General features: G+C 42.1%; 1 protein-coding gene across 1 annotated transcript; it reads left to right on the forward strand.

Moving 5' to 3' along the window:
- The first annotated feature begins 201 nt into the window (after positions 1–201).
- On the forward strand, positions 202–23,582 carry pth2rb (parathyroid hormone 2 receptor b). Its single transcript, XM_062989324.1, has 12 exons — positions 202–364; positions 3,866–3,976; positions 6,204–6,319; positions 7,725–7,822; positions 10,191–10,374; positions 11,881–12,034; positions 13,912–13,972; positions 14,188–14,254; positions 16,115–16,209; positions 19,895–20,033; positions 20,439–20,480; positions 21,625–23,582. The coding sequence occupies exons 1-12, from the start codon at positions 202–204 to the stop codon at positions 22,117–22,119; spliced, it is 1,725 nt and encodes a 574-aa protein (XP_062845394.1). The 3' UTR covers positions 22,120–23,582.
- Positions 23,583–24,397: the final 815 nt, after the last annotated feature.

Consider the following 24,397-nt stretch of genomic DNA (forward strand, 5'->3'; position numbering starts at 1 on the left):
AGCATGCAGAGGAATAGATGGACTACAATCAGTAACTGTAGAACTACAAAGTGCTTCTATATGGTAAGTGGAGCTGATAAAATGGACAGTGAGTATATACTGTATATACTGTATATGATGATATATAAGATGAGTAAGAGATTTTCTACAGGACTGTCTGATTGAGTAAACAAGTGGGTAATCACTATCTACAAGTATAATATGATATATAGATCATCACTTGCACTGTATTTAAGCACATCTTTATTTTTATATTCACAGCTTGGGGACCCTGACGTGGGGCTCACTGCACAGGAACAGGTTCTTCTGTTGTTCGACATCAAACTTCAGTGTCTCCAGAACATCTCCGAGCACAGTTCTGAAGGTAAGAGTTTAGTTCCGCCTCGGGGGCAGCATACCACTTTTCTCCAATACACCGTGGTTCTCTTTCTAGAAATCTTTGTTTGGTTTTGTACATTTTGTACATTCAGTGCCCATTCTACATATAGTTACTACAGTAAATGTAGCTTATCTGTTTTGGGTACACTTTGTCACTCATCTCTCTCGCCATAGGACCCCCACTGATCACGCTTTTCTTGCCGGTAAACAGTTCTCAGCACTGACATGGTAGTGTGTATCCGGTGCTATTAGCATATCTGGTGCAGCAGTGCCAATGCTGGAAGGAAAATTGTGTTCCAGCCAGAAATAGAAAGCCAACAGTGCCTGTGATTAGATCTATTAAGTGCAAAGCACATCATTTAAAGATCTGCTTATATGCTTATCAAGTCATACAGACAGTTAAATGGTGTTTTTAGTTAAATTCTAATTATGTGCCTAAAGCTTGTGGACAAACAACAAAACATCTTGTGAGTTGCAGTTATTCAGGCAGAAATGCCTTATTAATGAGTGAGGTCGAATAAAAAAAGTCCTGATTATGATGATAGGCTACAACATTGGGTTTTACTTTAGTTAGGCAAGCTACAGTGTGCACAGGTTCACTGAAACTAAGCAGTTAAAATCATCTGGTCCGATAAATCTCGAATTCTGCTTGTTTAATGTAACAGTATGAATTCATCAACCTAACCAGCCTTTTGTCAGAAGTTCAAGCTGATAGTGGTGGTATAATAGTTTGGGACTTTAAACACAAGTGGAACACTGTTTGTGCATGTGGTCACAAATTACCATCAAAACTCTGCTGCAGTTATGTGAGCATGGACCAAAATGTCTTAAGGAATGTTTCCAGCACCTTGTGGATTCCAAGGTGCAAAGAGGTTCCTGCACTTAATAATAAAGCCTGAAAGTCAGGTGTATTTCGGCCATACCAATCAGGTCAATCAAGCAAAATAAATCCAACAAAAATCAATAATTAATTAAATCGATGCCCAACCTAACCTAATGTCCATGGATCTGGAATTGGATGTCCAACAAGGTCATGGTCAGGTGTGTCCATATATAGTGTTTATTATAATAGCTTTACTGCCCACTTGGTGTCTTAGGCGCTGTGACTCTGTGTTGGCTGTACATATGATGTCAAAGTGACTTATTTGAAAAGGTCATGACATTTACTGGCTTTCTATCTACCATCCAGTCAGAAGGGGAAAAAGCTTTTTGAGATCTTTAGCCCCGTTATACAGAGTCGTCTCAGACTTCAGCTCGAGCTGAACTGTCCGTTTGCTGCCAAATGGTCCCTATGATGTGATTTTTCTTCGCTGACATCCTTCACTCTGACATGCTTTTAAAATATTTGTACGTGATAAATGAGCAGAGTAGACGTCCCTTAGAACTTTCAGACTCAGATAACAGCTTTTGTCTGTCAGCCCTGACAGTGAACAGTTCTGAGGTCGGAGCACAAGATTAACCTGGCTCTTACTCATGAATTTATTAATATGATTTTTTGAAATATTTATATTATGCTAAGTGAAGTTTAAGCATTAAAAAAATCATTTTCCACCAAGTGCAGACAAATCCTTTGAGTTATGTGGAACACAGCAATAACGACGCCTGGAATGTTATCTGTTCTTATACACTAATGAGCAAAAACATTAGGTCCACTCCCAAAAATGTACACGGCAGTGCCTATTTTATAACATTTTTGCATATGCGGGTCAGGGATGGGCTAAAGTTTGGGGTGTCATTATGGCCAAATGATTGTTCCGAGGAGGGGCAAGCTGTGAACCACCGGCAGGTTGTTGGGTGGCCAAGACTCATTGATCCCAGAGGACAATAAGCCTAACAGATAACCTAATGTGGTTTAAATGGGAGATCATAACACATGGTGCAATAAATCCTTCTGTGAAAAAGCTGGGTAGTCGTAGGCCAGTCAGTGTGCCCATGCTAACTCCTGTCCACTGTTACAGTCGCCTACAATGGGAATGCAGGCATTGTTCGGCTAATCCGATGAGTCCTGTATTTTTCCAGGATCACATGGATGGCCGGGCACGTGTGCATCATGAAGTCTTTAAAAGATGGCACCAGGATGCACCTGTAGAAGTTCAGATGTCTTGTTGAGAGCCACATCATGAACCACCACTAGTACAGACGCCTCAAACCAGACGGGACCTTGGCGCCCCAACACTATGTTTGGTTCCATGTTCTTCCCACGACTATAGAGTTCTTCTTAGTATTCTAGCTTCGTCCCATCTGCCCAAAACATGCTGGAGGTGGATTGGTCACTCCACATTGTCCCCAGGTTAGTCATCTGATATCAGTGATAACCTTAAGCCTTGTTCTTCTTTCTTTTTTTACTTTCCATTATTAATTAAATATGAACAAGTATTTGATTGCGTTTATGTTCCTGTTTGCATGAGTTAACACGTTAGATAATCTAATGGCAGCACTATTTTAAATGCAGAATTGTTCGCGAGACCACACAGACAAATTACACTTTTTCAAGCGACATGACAGCTAATTTAATGTGAAGGCGGCTATTTCATGTTTGATTAGCCGTTCCCAGTTTGTGGTCGTCTCATGTGCCCCCTAATTAGAACATTTTGGAACATCTGTTTCATCATGCGGATTGATCAAGACGGAGCAACGTGCTATAATAAGAGCTTGTTTATCTTTTCCTGAGTTTTGGTAAAGGTTGTAAATCTCTTCAGGTGGCAGTGATTTATCTAAGAACAAATACAAAAGCCTTCATGTCTACAGGGTAGAAAAAAATATGAAGTCTTTACTTCTGAAATGACTCATCTTCAAAGCTGTTTTTCCTCCAAAACATAGGGTCGCCTTTTTTTTGTGCTAAATCATAACAAGCATGTTTTAATGAGCTTTATCAGTCATCAACCCATTAGCATTCAAGTCTCAAATAATAAGATTCTTGGAAACACAAAAAAAACTATGTAAAAAAACCTTTTGATGGACCATAGAAGCTGAGACTTCCTTTATCAAGTACAGAACAGTGTATCTATGCTACATAGTGAAGGAGGAAGACAGCTTATAGCCAATCATAACTATTTATTAAGAAATCCACTCAGATGTATACATATTCCATAAGTCTAGTCTGTAATTTCCTGTGTAGGAATGAACTGGACAGGTGTATAAGAAAAATCAAGTCTAGGTTGCCTTGTGTTTATTTATTTATTTCCCTGATGCGCTGGGTTCAAACAGCTTGGGTGGAACTGGGTTGACACCTCTGGGATAAATGCTAGCCTGGCATTTTTAAAATGCACTTTTGACTCTGACTGGCCAGAGAAAGCCCAACATCTTTTGGAAAGTCTTGTGTGAGGGAGGTGGAAGACTTTATTTAATGGCCATGGTGTTGATCCATATTGTATGTGTGAGCATACCAATAAAGCCTGATTCTGATAAAATGCCCCTCAACGATAAATAATGAATTGAGTGTTTGGTCAGTTTTTGTGGTGTGATATTTCTCTGTGTGTGCTTCCAGATAGCGTGTGCACCCCTGGATGGGACGGGCTCATCTGTTGGCCTCAAGGTTCCATAGGAAGCCTCACCAAAGTGCCGTGCCCTAACTACATCTACGATTTCAATCACAATGGTAACATCGTTATGGTTATTTTCTCTATTCGTTCAGAGACACAAATTCTACAAGATTAATGCTACAAGACATTTACACGACTTACAGAACTGTGACAGTATATTGTCTAAGCAATTGAGGGTTAAGGGTCCTCAAGTGTCCAACAGTGGCAACCTGGCAGTGGTGGGGCTTGAACCAGCGACCAAGAAAACTGATGTTTTTTTTAAATATTATTATTATAATTGTGATGGTCTTTTCATCTGGGTATATCTGTTTGCACTGTAACAGTACAACCAATAAAAGGATGCACCCATAGCCCTAATAATCACACTCTGACATTGCCTAACGAGAGGTAATACTGGTGGAAATCCACAAAAATATTCAAAATAAAATTATGCATATTGGTTCATCACTTCATTATTAACAGCTGTATACCTGCTCATTCATGTGATTGTTAAATCGAACAGTCATGTGGAAGCGGTGCAATGCACAAATCATACAGACATGGAACGAAGCCCTCAGTTCATTCATGTTCTGAATTAGAATGGTGGAAAATTTAATTTCAAGGACCTTCAACATTCCATGTTTGTTGCAGCCAGGCAGGCGAGAAACTAAAATAATTAGTAAGATAAGATTTTTTAATAAGATTTTTTTTTTTACATACGACCGTCACTGATCTTGAATGCTTGAACCGAACACAAATGGACTTCATTTTGGTTTTTGAAGACATCTGACTTCTCATCTGAAAGGTTTTTTCAGTTCTAAAAGCTGGTGGGAAGTCCCAGGTGTTTAACCTCTAGTGATGTCACCTTGGAGGTGGTCCAAGTGACCACAATGACCTGGATGACTGAGAACAGAATGATGCTGTACTAAACAAAAAACATCCAGTAAGCGGCAGTTCTGCAGGCGAAAATGCTTTTGTCAGTGACGTTAGACGTTAGAGAAGAATTTCCAGACTGTTGATGGCTACAGTATCTCAACCACCCACCACAACAGCAGAACGGGTTCTGCTCCTGTGAGTAAGAACCAAGAGTGAGGATACAGTTCCTGTCAAATGCAGATAACAGTACCCACTGTGACACGAGAGGATTATACTAGCATGTCATTAACTGGGCTGGTCGGCAGGTGGCCGCTGATGTAGTGACGACTACTGGTAAAGCAGTAGTATTGCATGTCTGACATTCTACACGTTTCTTAAGCTTTGTTAATTTAAGAACAGCAACAATTTCAAGTGTTTAAACCTGCCAGGTTATTTACACTAGGTGCAACTCATTTTCAGCTCTGATTTATTCCTCTTGATTGCTTGCTCCTCGCTGTGAAAAGAAAAAGACAAGAGTGCAGAGAGAACAAGGGCCACGCATATTTGCCAAATTAGATACACTCGCTTGCAAAACCACACGCATACGAATTAACTTCATATAATGCATAACTGATCTGCATATAAACAATGGAATTAATATTAATTACAATATTATTTTATATTAACCTGACATAAAATATTCATATTGTAGCCTGTACAAGGGAATAATCACTCACTCACAGAGCCTATCCCAGCTTTTCAATGGGCGCAAGGCACACAGTAACATCCTGGACGGGGCGCCAGTCCATCGCAGGGCAGACACACACACACACACATTCACCTATAGGGCAATTCAGTGCCTCCAATTAACCTGACTGCACGTTTTTGGACTGTGGGAGGAAACCGGAGCTCCCGGAGGAAACCCACGCAGACACTAGGAGAACATGCAAAATCTGCACAGAAAGGACCCGTGTTGTTTGGGGAGGTAGTCAGTTTGTGTCTCTGTATCCTTGCTATTTAATTATTTTAGCACATTAAATTTAATATTTAGCAGTGTTGGCTAAGCTAACCAACTATTTAAACAAAGTCAAACACCTAATGTCAAACACCCATTGCCTAAGTTAATGTCAAATATATATTAGCAAAGACTATAAGCAGTTTAAGCTAAGCTAACTGTTATGTCTTGTAATCAAAACCAGAAGCAAAGAGGAATGTGTTAGCGCTTACCCTCCAAGGCTGGTCGCTATCGTATGCTAAAGCGTGACCTTCTCTATTCTTACTTTAACCCTGTTGTGAGTAGCATCCATTGCTACTGAGTTGCTGATATTTTTTCAACATTTTGAGGGAAATTCCGTCTAGTTATATGGTTCATCCAATGTAGTGCACTTGTGCTTGTGTTGTAGTACCATACTTTAATGCTAACCCTTGATGCTCATGTTTGTTTTGAAGGTTACGCTTACCGTAAGTGTGACGCGAATGGCTCGTGGTTCTCAGTTGAGAACAGAACCTGGGTGAACTACTCGGAATGCTTGCGGTTCCTGACACCAGGCAAAGAGCGGGGCAAGGTAACGCTTATTAGCTTCATTAGAGGTTCTTTTTCTCAAATGTTTATAGGGCGCTCAGGTGGCGCAGCGGTAATAGACTCTAGCACACCAGAGCTGACATCTTGAACTCACAAGTTTGAATCTTAGCTGTGCTCGATGGGTAGCACTGTCGCTTCACAGCAAGAAGGTCGTAGGTTTGATTTCCAGGTGGAGCGGTCCGGGTCCTTTCTGGGTGAAGTTTGCATGTTCTCCTTGTGTCTGTGTGGGTTTCTTCCGGGAGATCCGGTTTCCTCCCACAGTCCAAAGACATGCAAGTGAGGTGAATTAGAGATACAAAATTGTCCATGATGTGTTTTACATTGAATTTGTGAACTGATGAATCTGCCTGTCCTGTCATGAATGTAACCAAACTGTGTAAAACATGATGTTAAAATCCTGATAAAATAAAATTAGTATCTGTGATATCGGCAGTCTGGGCGCCTATACGGACAATGATTGGCTCATCCGTTGGGTTGGATGGCGGGGGGATTCCTCATAATTATGACCTGCAGTTATGATCTCTGCTGGCTGATTGATCGCGCCTGGTGGCCCCATATGAACTCATCTCGTGCAGGTAAATAGATGCAGTGTCTGACGGGGCGTGTTTTAGTCACGACTCTCCTCGGTCAGAGTGAAGGTCAACATCAATAGAGAGGAAGCGAAATGCAATCGGGTAATTGGACACGACTAGATTAGGAGGAAAACTGGGGAAAAATGCAAAAGAAAACAGTGTAATGAACTGGTGTACACAACAGAACCATTTAAAAGCACATTTACACCGATCAGGCATAACATTTTGACCACCTTCCTAATATTGTGTTGGTCCCCCTTTTGCTGCCAAAACAGCCCTGATCTGTCAAGGCATGGAGTCTGACTCCTTTCTATCAGAACCAGCATTAACTTCTTCAGCAATTTGAGCTACAGTAGCTCGTCAATTAGATCGGACCACACTGGCCAGCCTTCGCTCCCCACGTGCATCAATGAGCCTTGGCCGCCCATGCCCCTGTCGCCGGTTTAACACTGTTCCTTCCTTGGACCACTTAGATAGATACTGAACGCTGCAGACCGGGAACACCCCACAAGAGCTGCAGTTTTGGAGATGCTCTGACCCAGTCGTCTAGCCGTCACAATCTGGTCCTTGTCAAACTCGCTCAAATCCTCACGCTCGCCCATTTTTCCTGCTTCTAACATCGTTTGAGGATGAAATGTTCACTTGCTGCCTAATATATCCCACCTACTAACTGGTGCCGTGATGAAGAGATAATCAGTGTTATTCACTTCACCTGTCAGCGGTCATAATGTTGTGCCTCGTCGGTGTATACACGTATAGTATCTACAGTAATAAAATAAATCACTTATTTGTTTGTCTTTCTTTGTCTTCTAATAGAGGGACTTTTTTGAGAGGCTGCACATCATGTACACTGTTGGCTACGCCGTGTCCTTCAGCTCCTTACTGGTGGCAATTTTTATAATCGGCTACTTCAGGTACTTCCTCCTCATACTATCCGTCTGCCTGTTTCATGTCTAATGGCCCCCAGCTTTTTTCAGACATCCAAGAACCCATCTGTACCAACAGATGCTGCTTAAGCATGTGCATTACAGCGTAACATGTGACGACAGTCCTGCCTCTTTCTGACTTTTAATTGTCATTTTGGTGCCTATGTGTATTTGTACTTTATTAGGGATTAAAAATACACTTGTACAAACACAATTACACAATAGGTAGAATAAGCAGTGATATATAAGAAATGATATTAAATGTTCAACCTTTGTAAATGTAGACAAATATCTCATTTAGTATCTAACACTTTCCAAAAAGGTTGGGACAAAAAAGTTCACGTGTACAAAGTGACCAATTGCACCTTAGAACTCGCGTTCAATAAGTCAATAATTCTGGATCTAACTGTATTTTAAATGCATTTGGATTGACTGTCCTTGCTTACTCAGAGCTGGTAAATAGGGACATGGTGAAAGAGGATTCAATTTTACATTTATTTTTTGGCGTTATTAGCTTTTCAGCACAATAACGCTGTTGTGTTACCAAAATTATAGGCTGTCGCATCAGTAATGCAGCAGTCGCTTAATGCAGTGTGTCATGGGGTGCTAATGGCTTTTATGCTTTTGTCAGAATATTTCCAAAAATGTTATTTATTTATTTTTAATGAAAAAGCCATTAGGGCGTTTTGAAATGTATTATCAGTTCATTAATTCAAAGATAGCAAACAGGTTTATTAATTACCTTGCTGCCAGCCGTCTCAGCAAAATAACACAACAAGTCACCCTGGCTTTGATTCTAATTATTGAGGGCATCGCGGGACGATTGCACAGCGAATGGTCAATTTACCTTTTGCATAAAAGCCTGATAATTATCTGTGAAAGCAATGATGTTTTGAAGCTAGTGAATATTAATATTTCAAAAGGTTAAAAGCATGTCTCTATTTCTCGCAAAATTTGTTGCCATTTTGACCCGTTTTTTTCTTGCCAGCCATCTTCCCAGAGGTTACTTTGTAGTTCTACAATTACTGAATGTAGTCCATCTGTTTCTCTGCATGCTTTGTTAGCCCCCTTTCATGCTGATTTTCAATGGTCAGGACCCCCACAGGACCACCACAGAGCAGGTATTATTTAGGTGGTGGATCATTCTCAGCACTGCAGTGACACTGACATGGTGGTGGTGTGTTAGTGTGTGTTGTGCTGGTATGAGTGGATCAGACACAGCAGCGCTGCTGGAGTTTTTAAATACCGTGTCCACTCACTGTCCACTCTATTAGACACTCCTACCCAGTTGGTCCACCTTGTAGATGTAAAGTCAGAGACGATCGCTCATCTATCGCTGCTGTTTGAGTTGGTCATCTTCCAGACCTTCATCAGTGGTCACAGGATGCTGCCCACGGGGTGCTGTTGGCTGGATATTTTTGGTTGGTGGACTATTCTCAGTCCAGCAGTGACAGTGAGGTGTTTATTAATGCAGAATGGATTCCTGTGGCTCTCAACACCTCAGCTGTAACTCTCATTCTTTAAAAACCTGGTCTGAATGCAGCGCATCCTGATAATTACCCGCCTATTTTCAACCTCGCCTTTCAACCAAAGCTATTAGAAAAGTTTTAGTTGTAACCTCTCAACTTCAGTCTTTCCGAAATACTCAGGATCTGTTTGAACCTTTCCAGTCTGGTTTCCGTACCATGCACAGCACTGAGACAGCTCTGCTACGTGTCCTCAATGACCTTTATCTCGCCACAGATGCCCTCAGGTGCCCTCAGTATTCTTCTCCTTCTGGATCTGAGTGCTGCAGTTGACAGTTGATCTTGGAGTTACCAATACTGTACTTGCTTGGATCATTATGTTGCCCTTGGCAAACATAAATCTCACATTAGTTCTGTTACTCAGGGAGTTCCCCAGGGTTCAGTCCTTGGCCCTGTGCTTTTCATTATTTATGTGTTACCCCTTGGTCAGATCATTCACAGCCATAATCGTCGCTTGCATTGTTATGCTGATGACACCCAGATTTATATCAGCACTAAAGCTACTGCTAGCTTACCACACCCTGCTCTTCTGTCTTGTATTTAAGATCTTAAACAGCGGATGAGCAAAAACTTGTAAAGCGACCATGAGTATGAGAAATGCACTATATAAATCTAACTTCTTATTATTATGTAAGTATGAATCTAAAAATAATATCTAAGATGAATATGTATGTTTGGATATGACGGTGTAAGTGTGTGCACAATATTGCTACTATTCTATCTTTTAAATTTAAAGACTTTACAAGTCTTCATTCAAAGTTAGGTGGAAAATGTTAAATATTGTGCTAGATTGTATTACTTTTGATTTACATCTTCTTTCTCTCCCCCAGGCGCCTTCACTGCACCAGGAACTACATCCACATGCACCTGTTCGTGTCCTTCATGCTGCGTGCCGTCAGCATCTTTGTGAAGGACCTGGTGGTGGATGCCAGCGGCGGCATACAACAGTACGACGATGTGCTCATGGATGACCTCAGCGCCATCTCTATCAGCCCTCTAGACAAGACCCAATTTGTAAGTTAATATAATAATAGTGATACGTCCAGATATGCAGATCGGACATTAGTCACCAAATTAAGATTCCCGGTGAGGTCTGGCAAACTCTGCCGGCTACATGACACATGCTGGTCGAGGGTACGAAGCAAGATAACGCCAAGCCACCTTCTACACATGGTGCAACAGCATGGCTTGGCATTAGGAAAGTGCAGGTGCTAGACTTATTTAAATCCCATGGAGCGTTATGAAGCACAAGATGCGTCCACGGAGACTCCAGACTGTTTAGGCAGTAGGCGTCTTTAGTTCCCTTACCGTCTGTGAATGGTAAGGTCGTAAGCATGCCCCGTCTGAATTTGTTTGGAACATGTTGCAGCCGTCAAATTTAGAATGATTAAGTTTTGAGTTTGTACTCTAGTTTCACATAACAAGTAACGATTTTCACACTTAATTTGTTGGTAAACTCTTGGTACATGTTGTCCACAGGATTCATGTTATTGGATGATTATACTTCATTTGTTCTTTTTTATCCTGATACCCGTCTTGGTTCATAGTGTGTCCATTACTGTCTGTTAATGGATGATACGATGGAAGGATTAGTCATCAAATTTAAATACTCCAGATGCACTCTGGCAAACTGCCGACTACATGACACATGCTGGTCGAGGGTGCTTTTTTTCAGCAAGACAATGCCAAGCCACCATCTACACATGGTACAATGGCATGACTTGGCTGTAAGAAAGTGCAGGCGCTAGACTGGCCTGCCTGCTGTCCAGCCCTATCACTCATTTTTGGCACATATGTACACTGATCATCCATAACATCAAAACCACGTCCTTGTTTCTACACTCACTGTCCATTTTATCAGCTCCACCTACCATATAGGAGCACTTTGTAGTTCTACAATTACTGACTGTAGTCCATCTGTTTCTCTACATATCTTTTTAGCCTGCTTTCACCCTGTTCTTCAGTGGTCAGGACCCCCACAGGACCACCAACCAGTGTTAGTGTGTGTTGTGCTGGTATGAGTGGATCAGACACAGCAGCGCTGCTGGAGTTTTTAAATACCATGTCCACTCACTGTCCACCCTATTAGACACTCCTACCTAGTTGGTCCACCTTGTAGATGTAAAGTCAGAGACGATCGCTCATCTATCGCTGCTGTTTGAGTCGGTCATCTTCCAGACCTTCATCAGTGGTCACAGGACGCTGCTCATGGCGTGCTGTTGGCTGGATATTTTTGGTTGGTGGACTATTCTCAGTCCAGCAGTGACAGTGAGGTGTACCAGCACCTCATACCAGCCCAACATACACTAACACATCACCACTATGTCCGTGTCACTGCAGTGCTGAGAATGATCCACCAACCCAATAGTACCTGCTCTGTAGTGGTCCTGGGAGAGTCATTACATATGAATGGTGGGTTGATTACAAGTGGTTGAATTATGGATGGTACAAGGACCCTACCTTTTTACCTTGGTACAGGAACTAAATTCAGGTTTTTTTTTTTTATTTGTTTTTCTTTAGGTTGGCTGTAAGATCACAGTTCTACTGTTTATTTACTTCCTGGCCACCAACTACTACTGGATCCTGGTTGAGGGACTTTACCTACACAGCCTCATCTTCATGGCATTCTTCTCCAATTCGAAATACCTGTGGGGCTTTACACTTATAGGATGGGGTAAGTGTGTAAACGGTTATGTATTTTAATCTTTTTAAGGATAAAACGGGTAGCGAGGTGCCTGTAACCACCTCACGCATCTGTAACAGCCTCCAGTGAAGTGTGGCCTAATGTAAGCAATTTACATAATTATAAGTAAAACCCTTTATTCTTTCTTTATATTCCTTGCCTTCATTCTTTGTTGCCATTAGTGTTATTAAAGCTTTTTTGATGCCTCGCAGCGCTAGACGACGACTCTCATTTCTTCTGCCCACGTCTCACTTTCCTTCCTGAGACCGATGCACACGATGCTTCCTCTGTTTGAAGTGTGTTCGATGCACAGTGGCAGTTTTAAAGCAGAAAGCGCGTGCCGTGAGCTCTGACGTTCGAGCACTCGGTGAAAGAAACTCAGCCCATCTACCAGCAAGCAAAATGAAAAATGCTTTGCTATTCACGTAACGGTGGAACACTGCCAAGCTAGAAAACAACAGCGTGAGAGTGGATGGACTCCTGCTGGGGTAAACAGAACGTATTCAGGATCTAAAGGCTTATTAGGGGTAATCTAGTATGAAAATATAAGTCAGAAAAGGCTGCCATTGCCAATTTATACAGAATATAATCAGACAAATAATCAGAATAATTGATACGTTATCAAGAAACCCTGCTACGAGTTTACCCAGCTTCAAATCAGAAGTTGAGCTTACCACTCCACTTACCATATAGGAGCACTTTGTAGTTCTACAATTACTGACTGTAGTCCATCTGTTTCTCTGCATGCTTTGTTAACCCCCTTTCATGCTGTTCTTCAATGGTCAGGACCCACACAGGACCACCACAGAGCAGGTATTATTCAGGTGGTGGATCATTCTCAGCACTGACATGGTGGTGGTGTGTTAGTGTGTGTTGTGCTGGTATGAGTGGATCAGACACAGCAGCGCTGCTGGAGTTTTTAAGTACCGTGTCCACTCACTGTCCACTCTATTAGACACTCCTAACTAGTTGGTCCACCATGTAGATGTAAAGTCAGAGACGATCGCTCATCGATTGCTGCTGTTTGAGTCGGTCATCTTTGAGATCTTCATCAGTGGTCACAGGACGCTGCTCACGGGGCGCGGTTGGCTGGATGTTTTTGGTTGGTGGACTACTCTCAGTCCAGCAGTGACAGTGAGGTGATTAAAAACTCCATCAGCGCTGCTGTGTCTGATCCACTCATACCACCATAACACACACTAACACACCACCACCATGTCAGTGTCACTGCAGTGCTGAGAATGATCCACCACCTAAATAATACCTGCTCTGTAGTGGACCCTGTGGGGGTCCTGACCATTGAAGAACAGGGTGAAAGCAGGTTAAAAAGGTATGTAGAGAAACAGATGGACTAAAGTCAGTAATTGAAGAACTACAACGTGCTTCTATATGGTAAGTGGAGCTGATAAAATGGACAGTGAGTGTCGAAACAAGGAGGTGGTTGAGACAGGGGCAGTTTAGGGCTGGTAATAAGGTTTAAAAAAAACAGGAGATTGTATTTATGATTTGGTACACAATTGGTTGGGTATTTACCTCCTTGGGGCTACAATGCTGACTCCTACCGTCTGGGAGGATGGCGCTCGTCACTGGGGTGCACAGGCAAAATACAGTTATGCATCCAACACCATATTTTACAGTTGATTCGACTATAGATAAGTTGGGTTTCCTTTCCAAGACCATTTTTGGTGTGTACTTTTTTTAACTGTTTCTATCAGAATAGTCTTGTTTATATGGGCACAGAGAAGTCACCAGCTGAGGTCAATCATAGCCAATTTATACTGAGGAAGCCATGCCAAGCAATTAAACATCATCATCAAGCTTTTTCCAACACCGGAATGATAATTAAATTACGATGTGTGTGATTGCAGGTGTTCCGGCGCTCTTTGTGTCGGCTTGGGCTGCCGTCAGGGCGATGCTGGCAGACGCACGGCGAGTACCCTTCATATATTTTTTTAGCACATACGCAACACGAAGCCATTTCCGCGCAGACCCGCATCCGTCCGCACATGCACACTCGAGGCTAACTCGACTTCATTAGATACACGCGCGGCCCGAGCCAGCAGGGTGTCATTAGCGGCCCCCCGTATAGGTCTTGTTTTGTTGGGTCTAAACCTGCTTGGTCTCTTCTCCCTCTTCTTCCGCAGATGCTGGGAACTAAGTGCAGGCAACATCAAGTGGATTTACCAAGTTCCTATACTGACTGCGATCGGAGTGAGTAAAAACAAAAATGCATTTATTTATGAACAGATCGTAGCTTACAGTAGAGGCGGAGAGTCACATGATCAGGCTCCCAGCACATGCATCATTAAAAAAAACTGCAGTGGAACATCATTAAATAAACAAACATGTCAGATGAGTCGTCAAATGTAACGCAGGTCTTTTTAATAATACAGTACTGTATACGGTTATAAGAACAACATCTAATTATAGAGTTCAGGCACTGCACAAACACACTGCTTATATAAAATCTACGCTATATAAAATAAATTATATGCTTACGTCTTTGTGGCAACACTTGCCCATTAGGACAATGCAAGTTTGGCGTAAAGAAACTCAAGCCCTGACCTCAATCCCCATTAAACCCCTTTGGGATGAATTGGAATGTTGGTTGTGAGCCTGGCCTTTTTACTGAATAGCTACAAATTCTCACAGACACATTCCAAACTCCTGTTTAAGATGCAAGCGGGTTAGGAAGAGGATTTCAACCTTACAATCAGGTGGCCACATACACATAAAGAGTACAGAGATATTCATTTGAGTGGTAGCTCAGTGGTTAAGATACTGGACTAGTAATCAGAAGGTTGCTGGTTCGAGTCTCACCACCACCACTGTTGGGAGAGGATTTCCAACAAGCTTACAATCAGGTGGCTGCATACCGTTGGCTATAAAGAGTACAGAGATATTCATTTGAGTGATAGCTCAGAGGTTAGGATACTGGACTAGTAATCAGAAGGTTGCTGGTTCAAGTCTCACCACCACTGTCATGGCACAAAGACTCCAATCTAAAAAACACAAAACTGTTAAAGAAAAGTCTGTGTACCCCAGTGGGCGGAGTACAGCTCTTACATTCTGGGCACCCAGTGCTGGGATTCTGAACTGCTATCGGTCGGCTGGGTGCCACCTAGCGGGCATAATTGGCAATGCCTAAAGCAGACAAAATTGACCATTAGGTATGCCAGGTGGGAAAAGACCGGACTGAATAGTCGGTGTTCTTCAACGTCGTGCAAGGACCCTGGTTAGTAGCCCAAGGCGCTTGTGCTGGAAGTGGAAGAGCCCGGAGATCAGGGCGTGGCTTTTCGCAGAATTCTTAGAAGGTATGGGCGAATGAGAGGGGTTGTGAACTGTGTTACCCTTCTCGGACAGTGGAAGACAAATTGACTGTGCTAAATTGGGAGAAAAGAGAGAAAGCATAAATAGAATAGCTATATATATATATAGATGCTGTTTTTTAGTTAAAAAAGAAAACGGCTCCATACTTTATTTCAGGTTCTGCTCAAAAAGCATCAAACACGGGCATCAAATATATAAAAAAAGAAATCTTGACATCTCCTTGATTTGTTCGACCACCCTTATCTCCAACCAGCAGGTGTTTTTATTAATTTCTTTAAATAAAATAATACAGTGACCTCGACCGGCACATTCTGATCTTGGAGGTGTTTTAGTTTTTTTAAGGAATACCATGACCTCGTCAGTCCATTCCAATCTTGCAGGTGTTTAAATAATTGTCAGCACTTTTTAATCTTCTACGAGGACGCTGAACATCTGAGGCTCAAGGCCATAAGACCCACAGCTTCAAGTATTTTTCCATTCTAGCTTTAACACTATCAAAATGAAAGAAAGGCTCTTAGACTTTCACTCTCATCTCATCTTTCCAATTACTTATTTCATTCTTAAGGTATTTTTCTCGATTTATCTTATTAGGCCCCTGAGCCAGGCCCTTGACTCTCAATTCAAACGAAGCTCAAATTGTATAGGATGAAAGCGTCCGCTAAACGCTACATATGTAAGCGAATGAATTATGACTTTTTTAACATATTAAGGATTCTTTAAATTCCTACCCTTTTCTTTCAGCTCAACTTTGTTCTGTTCGTGAATATTGTTCGAGTTCTGGCCACCAAGATCCGAGAGACGAACGCAGGCAGATACGACACGCGCAAACAGTACAGGTACCATTTTCTTCATTTATTTTTGATGAATGAATAGAGTAACCTCGCTGGAGCACGATTTTATAATATATTATATTGTATTACACACTGATCAGCCAAAACATTAAAACCAGCTCCTTGTTTCTACACTCACTGTCCATTTTATTAGCTCCACTTACCATATAGAAGCACTGTAGTTCTACAATTACTGACTGTAGTCCATCTGTTTCTCTACATGCTTTGTTAGCCTGCTTTCACCCTGTTCTTCAATGATCAGGACCCCCAGAGGACCACCACAGAGCAGGTATTATTTATGTGGTGGATCATTCATGGTGGTGTCACTGCAGTGCTGAGAATGACCCACCACCCAAATAATACCTACTCTGTAGTGTGGTTGGATTTGGAGTTCAAATGTCAGCTGTGCTATCACCTAGTCGGGCGTCTACACAGACAGGTGGTCAAACAGCCTAGACATTTAAAGATTGACCTGTCAGTGCGCACTCAGTCTCAGAGGGTTGTGCCAGAAAGGGCATACGGTGGAAAAAACATGCCAAATTAGGTGTGCGGACCAGAATGTTCTGCTCTTGCAACCCCTAGATATGTGCATTTGAATTAAAAGAAAAAAAAAAAACATGGCAAATAGCAGTCAGGCTCATGCATCTTCTACATCTGCTCTGCTTTTCATTCATATTTGATTTCCTTAATAATAATTTATTATTGAATAACATTCTGTGGCAAACAAAGTTGATTCAATGTTCTTTCATAAGCAAAAGTGCAATTATTCAATAGCAACTGAACATGGAAATGTCTATAATTAGACCACACCATGCGTTTTTCTTTCTGTCTGAACATGATTTCATTCACGTGCAGCCTCATGCGTCGACGTGTTAATGCATTTATCGAATTTCACCCTCCTCTGTCTGTATTAGAAAGCCGTTATCGGATTATTTGTGGTTCTTCGGCTCGAGTCTGTCCTCGCACGAGTTCCTCTGGCGGCTGTCAGGATCCGTCAAGGTGTTTTCACCCGCGGGATCGCTGCCGCAGCGTGCCATTCGGTGTCATTTCCTCGTAGAAATACCATACGACTAAGTACAGATCGTCATAAGAGAGGGCTCGGCCCAGAGTAACAGCCAGACCCAATTAGCGATAAAGAATGGAAAACAACATCGCGAAGTGTGCAGCGAGCACTTACCAGACAGCTATTTGAAAGGTTTTAGAATAGACGTGTCAAACATAATTTCAGCCCTGACATTTCGACAAAAAATTTCACATTGTACCAATAAACTGAGCTTGCCTCCGCACAGAAACGGAGTCCCGTCGGCTCACAAAGCACAGGATTAATGAAGAGTACGCCGCTCTGTGCTATGTTAATTATTTTTCTGCTATAGCCATTATCTTAATGGAAAGAGAAAAAAAAACAGAAACAGCAAATGCAAAACTAAAGTGTTTTTGATTTTTGACCTAAAACACAGCTGCTCCGTTTTAGGTCAATTGTTGGGTAACGACTATGTTATTTCTGCATTTTATCCCTATTTTTTCCCTTTTTTTGTGTAGCCAATTAGTCTGCCGCTGCTTGAAACCCTGATTTGCGTCCAAGGAGGGTGTATATGCCTGACACGCACTCTCCACGACGTGTGTGCAGTCCACTGACCCATACTTCTGTGGACTGCACATGAGGCCAGTCTTGAGGCAGTCACATGCTAATTTCCACCTTCCTCCTGCTCTGTATAGGCACCTCGGGCTACTAACCAGGGTCCTTACACAGCGTCGAAGACCCTACCCCCTTTTTATCTGGTCTTTTTTCATCTAGCAGACTAGTAGCAGAGCTGAGATTCAAACTCGGAGAGTTCAGAATTCCAAGCGCTGGAACACTAGCGGAAGAATCCCGCTGTACCACTTGGGCGCCCAATTTCCTTTTATTCTATTACTGTTAGCTTCATTAATAGCCTTTCCAAATTCTAAGCTTAATATAGAGACCAACCATAACTAATTTAGGAAGCCGCGAACAAGAACATTCTCTACAGGGGTGCAGGGGCTTAAAATCTGCAGAAGCTGCACATATCTGACTCATTTGCCAAATGTGAGAAATGTAAGTGCTCTGCTTTGTGTAGTAGCTGTTTACCTATTCTTTAACTCCCAGCCTTTTACCCGTACTGAGTCAGGCAGCCGAGGTAACCCGTACCCTTTTGTAAACGATTTCCGCCGCCACTGCACACTGGAAACCCCACTGGTTTATCCGGGTTAGGATCAAATTCTCTCCGATGCAGCCTTCCAGCTCTGCAGAATATGCTTTCACCCTCTATTAACTGACAAAATCAAATAAATTGCTGGGTCAGGTATGAAAATGGAGGGGGAAAATACAACTCCCTGGAGACATGTGCACACTCACACACATACAATTTGGGCACCTGGTGATATTAAAACTGACCAAGCTGCGCGAGTCCAATTTGTCGGTGTGTGCGATGTAATAGAAATGAGAAATTTGCGATGAACAGCTGAGATGAATCTAAGATGAACAGCTGAGATGAACTGCAGTCCTAAAATCAACAGCTTTACATGAGCCACTCGAGGATACATTTGAGACCAGCGCTGAAGCTTCTTCGGTGTTGTTTTGGCTGTATGATTCGTGTCACTGTTCTATCGAAAGTGGAACTGTTGCCCCAGAACTCAACAGTGGTTTTCAACTCGCTACTAGGCCATAATGACCCGATTTGTGGAGTGATGTGAAGACGGTTGTCCATCCAACAGGTTCTTCTGTTTCGTGGATTGTGGATTGACTGGATGTGTGTAGTGGATTGATTAGACTGGATGTGTTTAGTATATTGATTGGATGTGTTTAGTATATTGATTGTATGTGTTTAGTTTATTGATTGTATATGTTTAGTATATTGAGTGGATGTGTGTAGTGGATTGATTGGATGTGTTTAGTATATCAATTGGACTGGATGCGTGTAGTGGGTCGATTGGACTGGATGTGTGATGGATTGATTGGATGTGTAGTGGATCGATTGGATGTGTGTGTGTAGTGGATTGATTGGATGTGTGTAGTGGATTGATTGGATGTGTAGTGGATCAATTGGATGTGTGTGTGTAGTGGATTGATTGGATGTGTGTAGTGGATTGTGGAGCGATGCGAAGATACAGTAGTTGTCCATCCAACAGGTTCTTCTATTTCCATGCAGGACTTTTGAAGTGCTTTTTAAATTACCATTTGGTTCTTTCTCACCTCTCTGACCACCATTTTTGTCCGAGTGCCCAATTTCATTGAGTGGCTGTACAAACTCTAGGAAGATTGGCGGTTGAGCCTGGGAGCACTTAAAGCATTTTATATCTCCGCTCTAATCTATGTCTTGCCTCAATTTGATTGACATTTCCTTGGACATCATGGCTTGTTTTTTTCCTGACAATAAAGGGTAAATTGTGGGGCCCTTATAGACCCATGTGTGTCCAAATTACATCCAGCGAATCCAAATTGTAACACAGATGAGTCAAAACATTTGTACCACCTGCCAAATTTGCTGCCACATTGTAATTATAAATAATGCAGTCTAGATTGGTGGTAAAATGGCAAGCGGTCTGAATACTTTCTAAATCCACCGAATGTATGCATTCATTTTCTAAATGGTTTCTAATGTACTGTATTTTGAAGACAGTATTTATCCTCGGTCACTTCTTCTTTCATTCTACCTTATTCTGCTCTCTGCAGCAAGCTGGCGAAGTCCACGCTGGTGTTGGTGCTGGTGTTCGGGGTGCACTACATTGTGTTTGTCGGGATGCCGCATACATTCACTGGTATGGGATGGGAGCTGCGCATGTACTGCGAGCTGTTCTTCAACTCTTTTCAGGTAAAACAAATACTTAGTCCTACTGCCCAGAAAACATGAATGTGGTTTTTGCCACGTAGTCCATGTGGCTATATTTATCTCAGTAGCACGATGGTTTGTCCTGCAATTATGTCTGCTCACAGGTCACACACATTCACTGACTGGATGTGTGTAGAGGATTGAGTGGATGTGTGTAGTGGATTGATTAGACTGGATGTGTTTAAGTATATTGATTGGACTGGATGTGTGTAGTGGATTGATTGGATGTGTTTAGTGGGTCGATTGGATTGGATGTATGTAGTGGATTGATTGGATGTGTTTGATGGATTGACTGGACTGGATGTGTGCTTCTTTTGTGTAGATGTGAGTTAAACCAGAGCCTTTATTCTGCAGTGACACTGACAACCTTTTTCTGCTCCATTTAAGGGCTTTTTTGTGTCCATCATTTACTGCTTCTGCAATGGTGAGGTGAGTCTAGAGGTCTTTGCTTACTGTATACTATATAACCAAAAGTATGTGGACTCCTGCCCATGAGTTGCCTATACCACTTTGTGGCCATAATGGCCTCCAATGTTTTGGAAAAGCTTTTAAAATTTTGGTACCCTAATCCACATGGCACAAACAAATAGTCTCAAGTAGTCATAATCTAATTAGGCATAATCATTAGTACTGTAATGTGTGATATACACTACTGTGATAAACTGTATTTATTGTTCACATTAATGTTACCTGATTAGCAGTGTGAGCAAAGCTCAGGACTGTCTGTGAATGGCAATATCACTTGTCGTTTCCACTGTAATGAACTTTGGCTTCAGTTTCATTCGACCATATCAGATAGTGATAAAAAAAAAACCTAATATTTTCTCTACGTACGTATATTCCTCCTGGCTGTGAATGCACAAAGCGATTTCTAGCATGATGGCATTACTAGATTTGGGTTTTAACTTTAACACTAGCAATATTTTCAGAGATCTTTTATATTTATCAGATTAAACTCTGCTACTCAGTTTACTACTTCCTTTTTATCTCAGAGAGACGTTCCGATCTCTGCCGACTTTACCCGACGTACTGAATTTTTAATGTGCACGGATTCAAAATCCTGCTTACAAGCACTTTCCCTTCCCAGACGCAAGTTCAAAAAGAGGTTCTGCTGGGTCCCGGGGCGCTGTTGCATTGCTAGCGAGGAGACGGGAGACCTGTTAGCGAGTAAAGCAACATGAATACAGGCAACAGACTGCAAACTCTCATTGATGGACATTAGACCAGCTATTATCAATAACTAATACATGGTGGAATAAATGTAATTCCCAAGTCACAAACAAACTAATTGAAATATGTCCAGTTCTAGAGAAAGAACCAATGGTGAACACTAGGTGCAGGATTGGCCATGCTCATATGACACACTCTTACTTAATATACAAATATATTGTAATAATTGTCCCTTATACATTCATGATCATCAAAAGTTGTCCATACTCAGAACTTGTCTCTCAACCAACCTATCAAGATCAACTCCACCAACAGATATGCTAGGAGCCAAAACATGTGACTGTGTGTAAAGATGGCATTAGGTGGCATTCACCACTTAATCTTATTTACTTTACTCTTCCAGGTCCAGACAGAGATGCGAAAGACATGGCAGCGCTGGACGCTGGCGGTTGATTGGAAAAGCCCTGTCGTCCTGGCCAATTACCGCTACCAGTCAGTGTTGACCAGCGTGAACAACAACGCCAGCGTTCAACCCCAGCCTCAGGCCCCGCTGTCCAGCCGAGCGTTCCGCTCCACCAGCCGACCCCGCAGCACCTCTACCTCACGCGGTATCCCCACGCACTCTCACGTCGCCCTGCCCGGCTACGTCTTCAGCTACTCGGAGATCGAGAGCCTGCCTCCGTCCATCCCGGAGGAGAACGAGGACGATGCGAAGCGTGTTGATGACATCACGCTGAGCGAAGGCACAAAGGCTTTACGAAGAGACGGTAGCGAAGAAACGACGTTCGGGCGGGACCAGACGTTCGCCGATGTCAGTTTGAGCGAGGACGCAGACGTCACGCTGAGAGATTCGGTACGGTATAGCAGTTTGGATCAGGGGGAGGAACAGGACATTTAAAAAAAGAAGAAAGGACGTAAGTTCACCGTAAACATGGGACTAGCGGGGAGTGATGGGAAGCTGTTAATAGCTCATTTCATTTGAAGTTTTTATCTTGGTTAATTTGACATTTCCAAACGTCTTAATGAGCGCTTAATCGTTAACGGAACATTAAAGTCTCAAGTTCTGACACGGGGGACAAATTCATTCCATCAGTGATATTACTTCTAAGACTGTCAGGGCCAGAAAATGCTAGACTGATTTCAGGTGATTAATATTCACAATTTAATTGGAATTTTAATTGGAAATAATGTGTGAGTCATTGGTTCTTGTCCTGTGAGCACGTTTGTGGGGGGATTTTTTTTTTTTAAAGAACAACATGCCTGCTTCTTTGATGCATTTTTGTCAAAAAAAATTGAACAAATATTTGTTGTTTTCCATCCTGGAGGCATGGCCTTAAAGGCAAGTAAATATTTTGTGCACAGATATTGCTGCTACCATCCTGTTTGATTGTGGAAATGAAAAGGTTTTTTTTTTCAGTACAGTATAATAAATAACAGAGGACATTTATATTTTAAAATGTCATGGCAGAGTCTAGAGGTCGATTCGATCTCGGTTCAATCAGAACTTATTTATTTTTGGAGAAGTTTTTTTTTTCCATTGGCTTTATACACTGCTCAAAAAAATAAAGGGAACAGTTAAATCACACGTCGGATCTCGATAAACAAAAGACTTTACTCATATATATTGTGTCATTTGTTGAGATGCTTAATGGAAACCTCATTGAGGCTGGAATTGAAAACAAAACACACCAACAATCAAAGTAATCGATTGAAATCACTATGATTGGCTGATCCAGTTTGCATGAATTTTATCACAACCACTCAGCAGTGTGTATGACCTTATTTGGGAAGGGGGGTCAGGGTGTGGTCTCCTCCCAGACCTGGACGATCTGTGGTGCTACTTGGCGGCCTCGGATGCACTTATTCCAAACCCTCCCGAGGTTCTCAACTGGATTCAGGTCTGGGGAACGTAAGGGCCAGTCAATGAACCCTGAATCGACCGTGGGTCATCTTCATGGACCTCACTTTGTGTACATAAGCACAGTCGTGTCTTTTCCTGGAACTGAAAAGGGCATCCTTAAACTGTTCAAACAGATTTATAATATTTTATAATTGGTTTTATATATCGGTTAGGTTGAGTGTGTCTTAAGCACCTGATCTGTGTAATTACGAGAGGCGTCCGCGTACTTTTACAGCCTTGGCATGCAGTAGCTTGGGAAACGGCACAAATTCCTCGATTTATTTACATTTTAAATGATTTATTTTGATTTCTATGCATGTACCAACATTTTCAAGATCTGGAGTACTACCTTGGGGTGCCTCGAGTGGTGCTTAAAGCACTGGCGTCTTCTGAAAACTTTCGGATTGATGGGAATGATGACACATAGCATGGAATTAAATTATGTAAATTATTTCCATTCAGGGGTGGTGTCTGTGATTCTTTTAACCATAACCTTACTATGACATTTTCCAACCTATAGTCATAAAAAAGTCGCACAGGTGGCTTAATGATGGCTCAATGCTTCATCAAGGTGTGGACCTACTGTGTGACAGGTGGTTTAGGGTAGCACTGGACCAATAACAACCTTGACCGGGATATGAAGGTTCACTTTGGGCAACTTGATTATCCACCACCAGCTGTTATTCTACATATAAAGCATTACAATCCTATAAACTGTGACCACACCGCCAGTAAAGGACAGCTTTATTTTCTCATTGCCCTCATGTGGACATTGTCAGTCTCACAACACCCACGCTGGCAAAGCGGGGCTGCGGGTCTTTAATCTCGTCAAAGAATAAGTTCGACGCCCCACGAATAAAACACCGCTAATTTTTCTTTTCAGCGAACTCGATTATTCTTTATACACACTGTGCCGTGACCAAGCAATTATGCTCACCAGGAGTACTAAGGAGGAAGCACTGAGGGGTAAAACAAACCTTCTTCTGCACATTGTGCTCACTCTGCTTCCACACATGCTTATTACTGCTTTTGAAAAAGCCTTGTGTTAATATCCACTATGTATTATATTTTACTTTGGATCGCATACCTGCACTTTTGTAGTGTGGAGTGGAATTTGTAAGAAAATGAGTTTGTAAGGTGGTGGTGGATGTATATGTGGCCTGTTTGGGACTCCACCTACTACTACCTACCAGGTTTAGCAAGTCATGCATGGCGCAGAGCTCTTATGTGCAGTTATGAGTGGAGACAGAGGCTAATCCAGAAGAATCAACACTAG

Source organism: Trichomycterus rosablanca, chromosome 27 (genome assembly GCF_030014385.1).
Source record: "Trichomycterus rosablanca isolate fTriRos1 chromosome 27, fTriRos1.hap1, whole genome shotgun sequence".
Classification (NCBI taxonomy): domain Eukaryota; kingdom Metazoa; phylum Chordata; class Actinopteri; order Siluriformes; family Trichomycteridae; genus Trichomycterus; species Trichomycterus rosablanca.

Bases quoted from the DNA above. Each gene is read 5' to 3' on its own strand.
- pth2rb (XM_062989324.1), top strand. From the start codon at position 202: ATGATATATAGATCATCACTTGCACTGTATTTAAGCACATCTTTATTT. The intron at 365-3,865 runs GTAAGAGTTTAG...GTGTGCTTCCAG, and splicing joins CTCCGAGCACAGTTCTGAAG to ATAGCGTGTGCACCCCTGGA. The intron at 14,255-16,114 runs GTGAGTAAAAAC...CTTTTCTTTCAG, and splicing joins CTATACTGACTGCGATCGGA to CTCAACTTTGTTCTGTTCGT.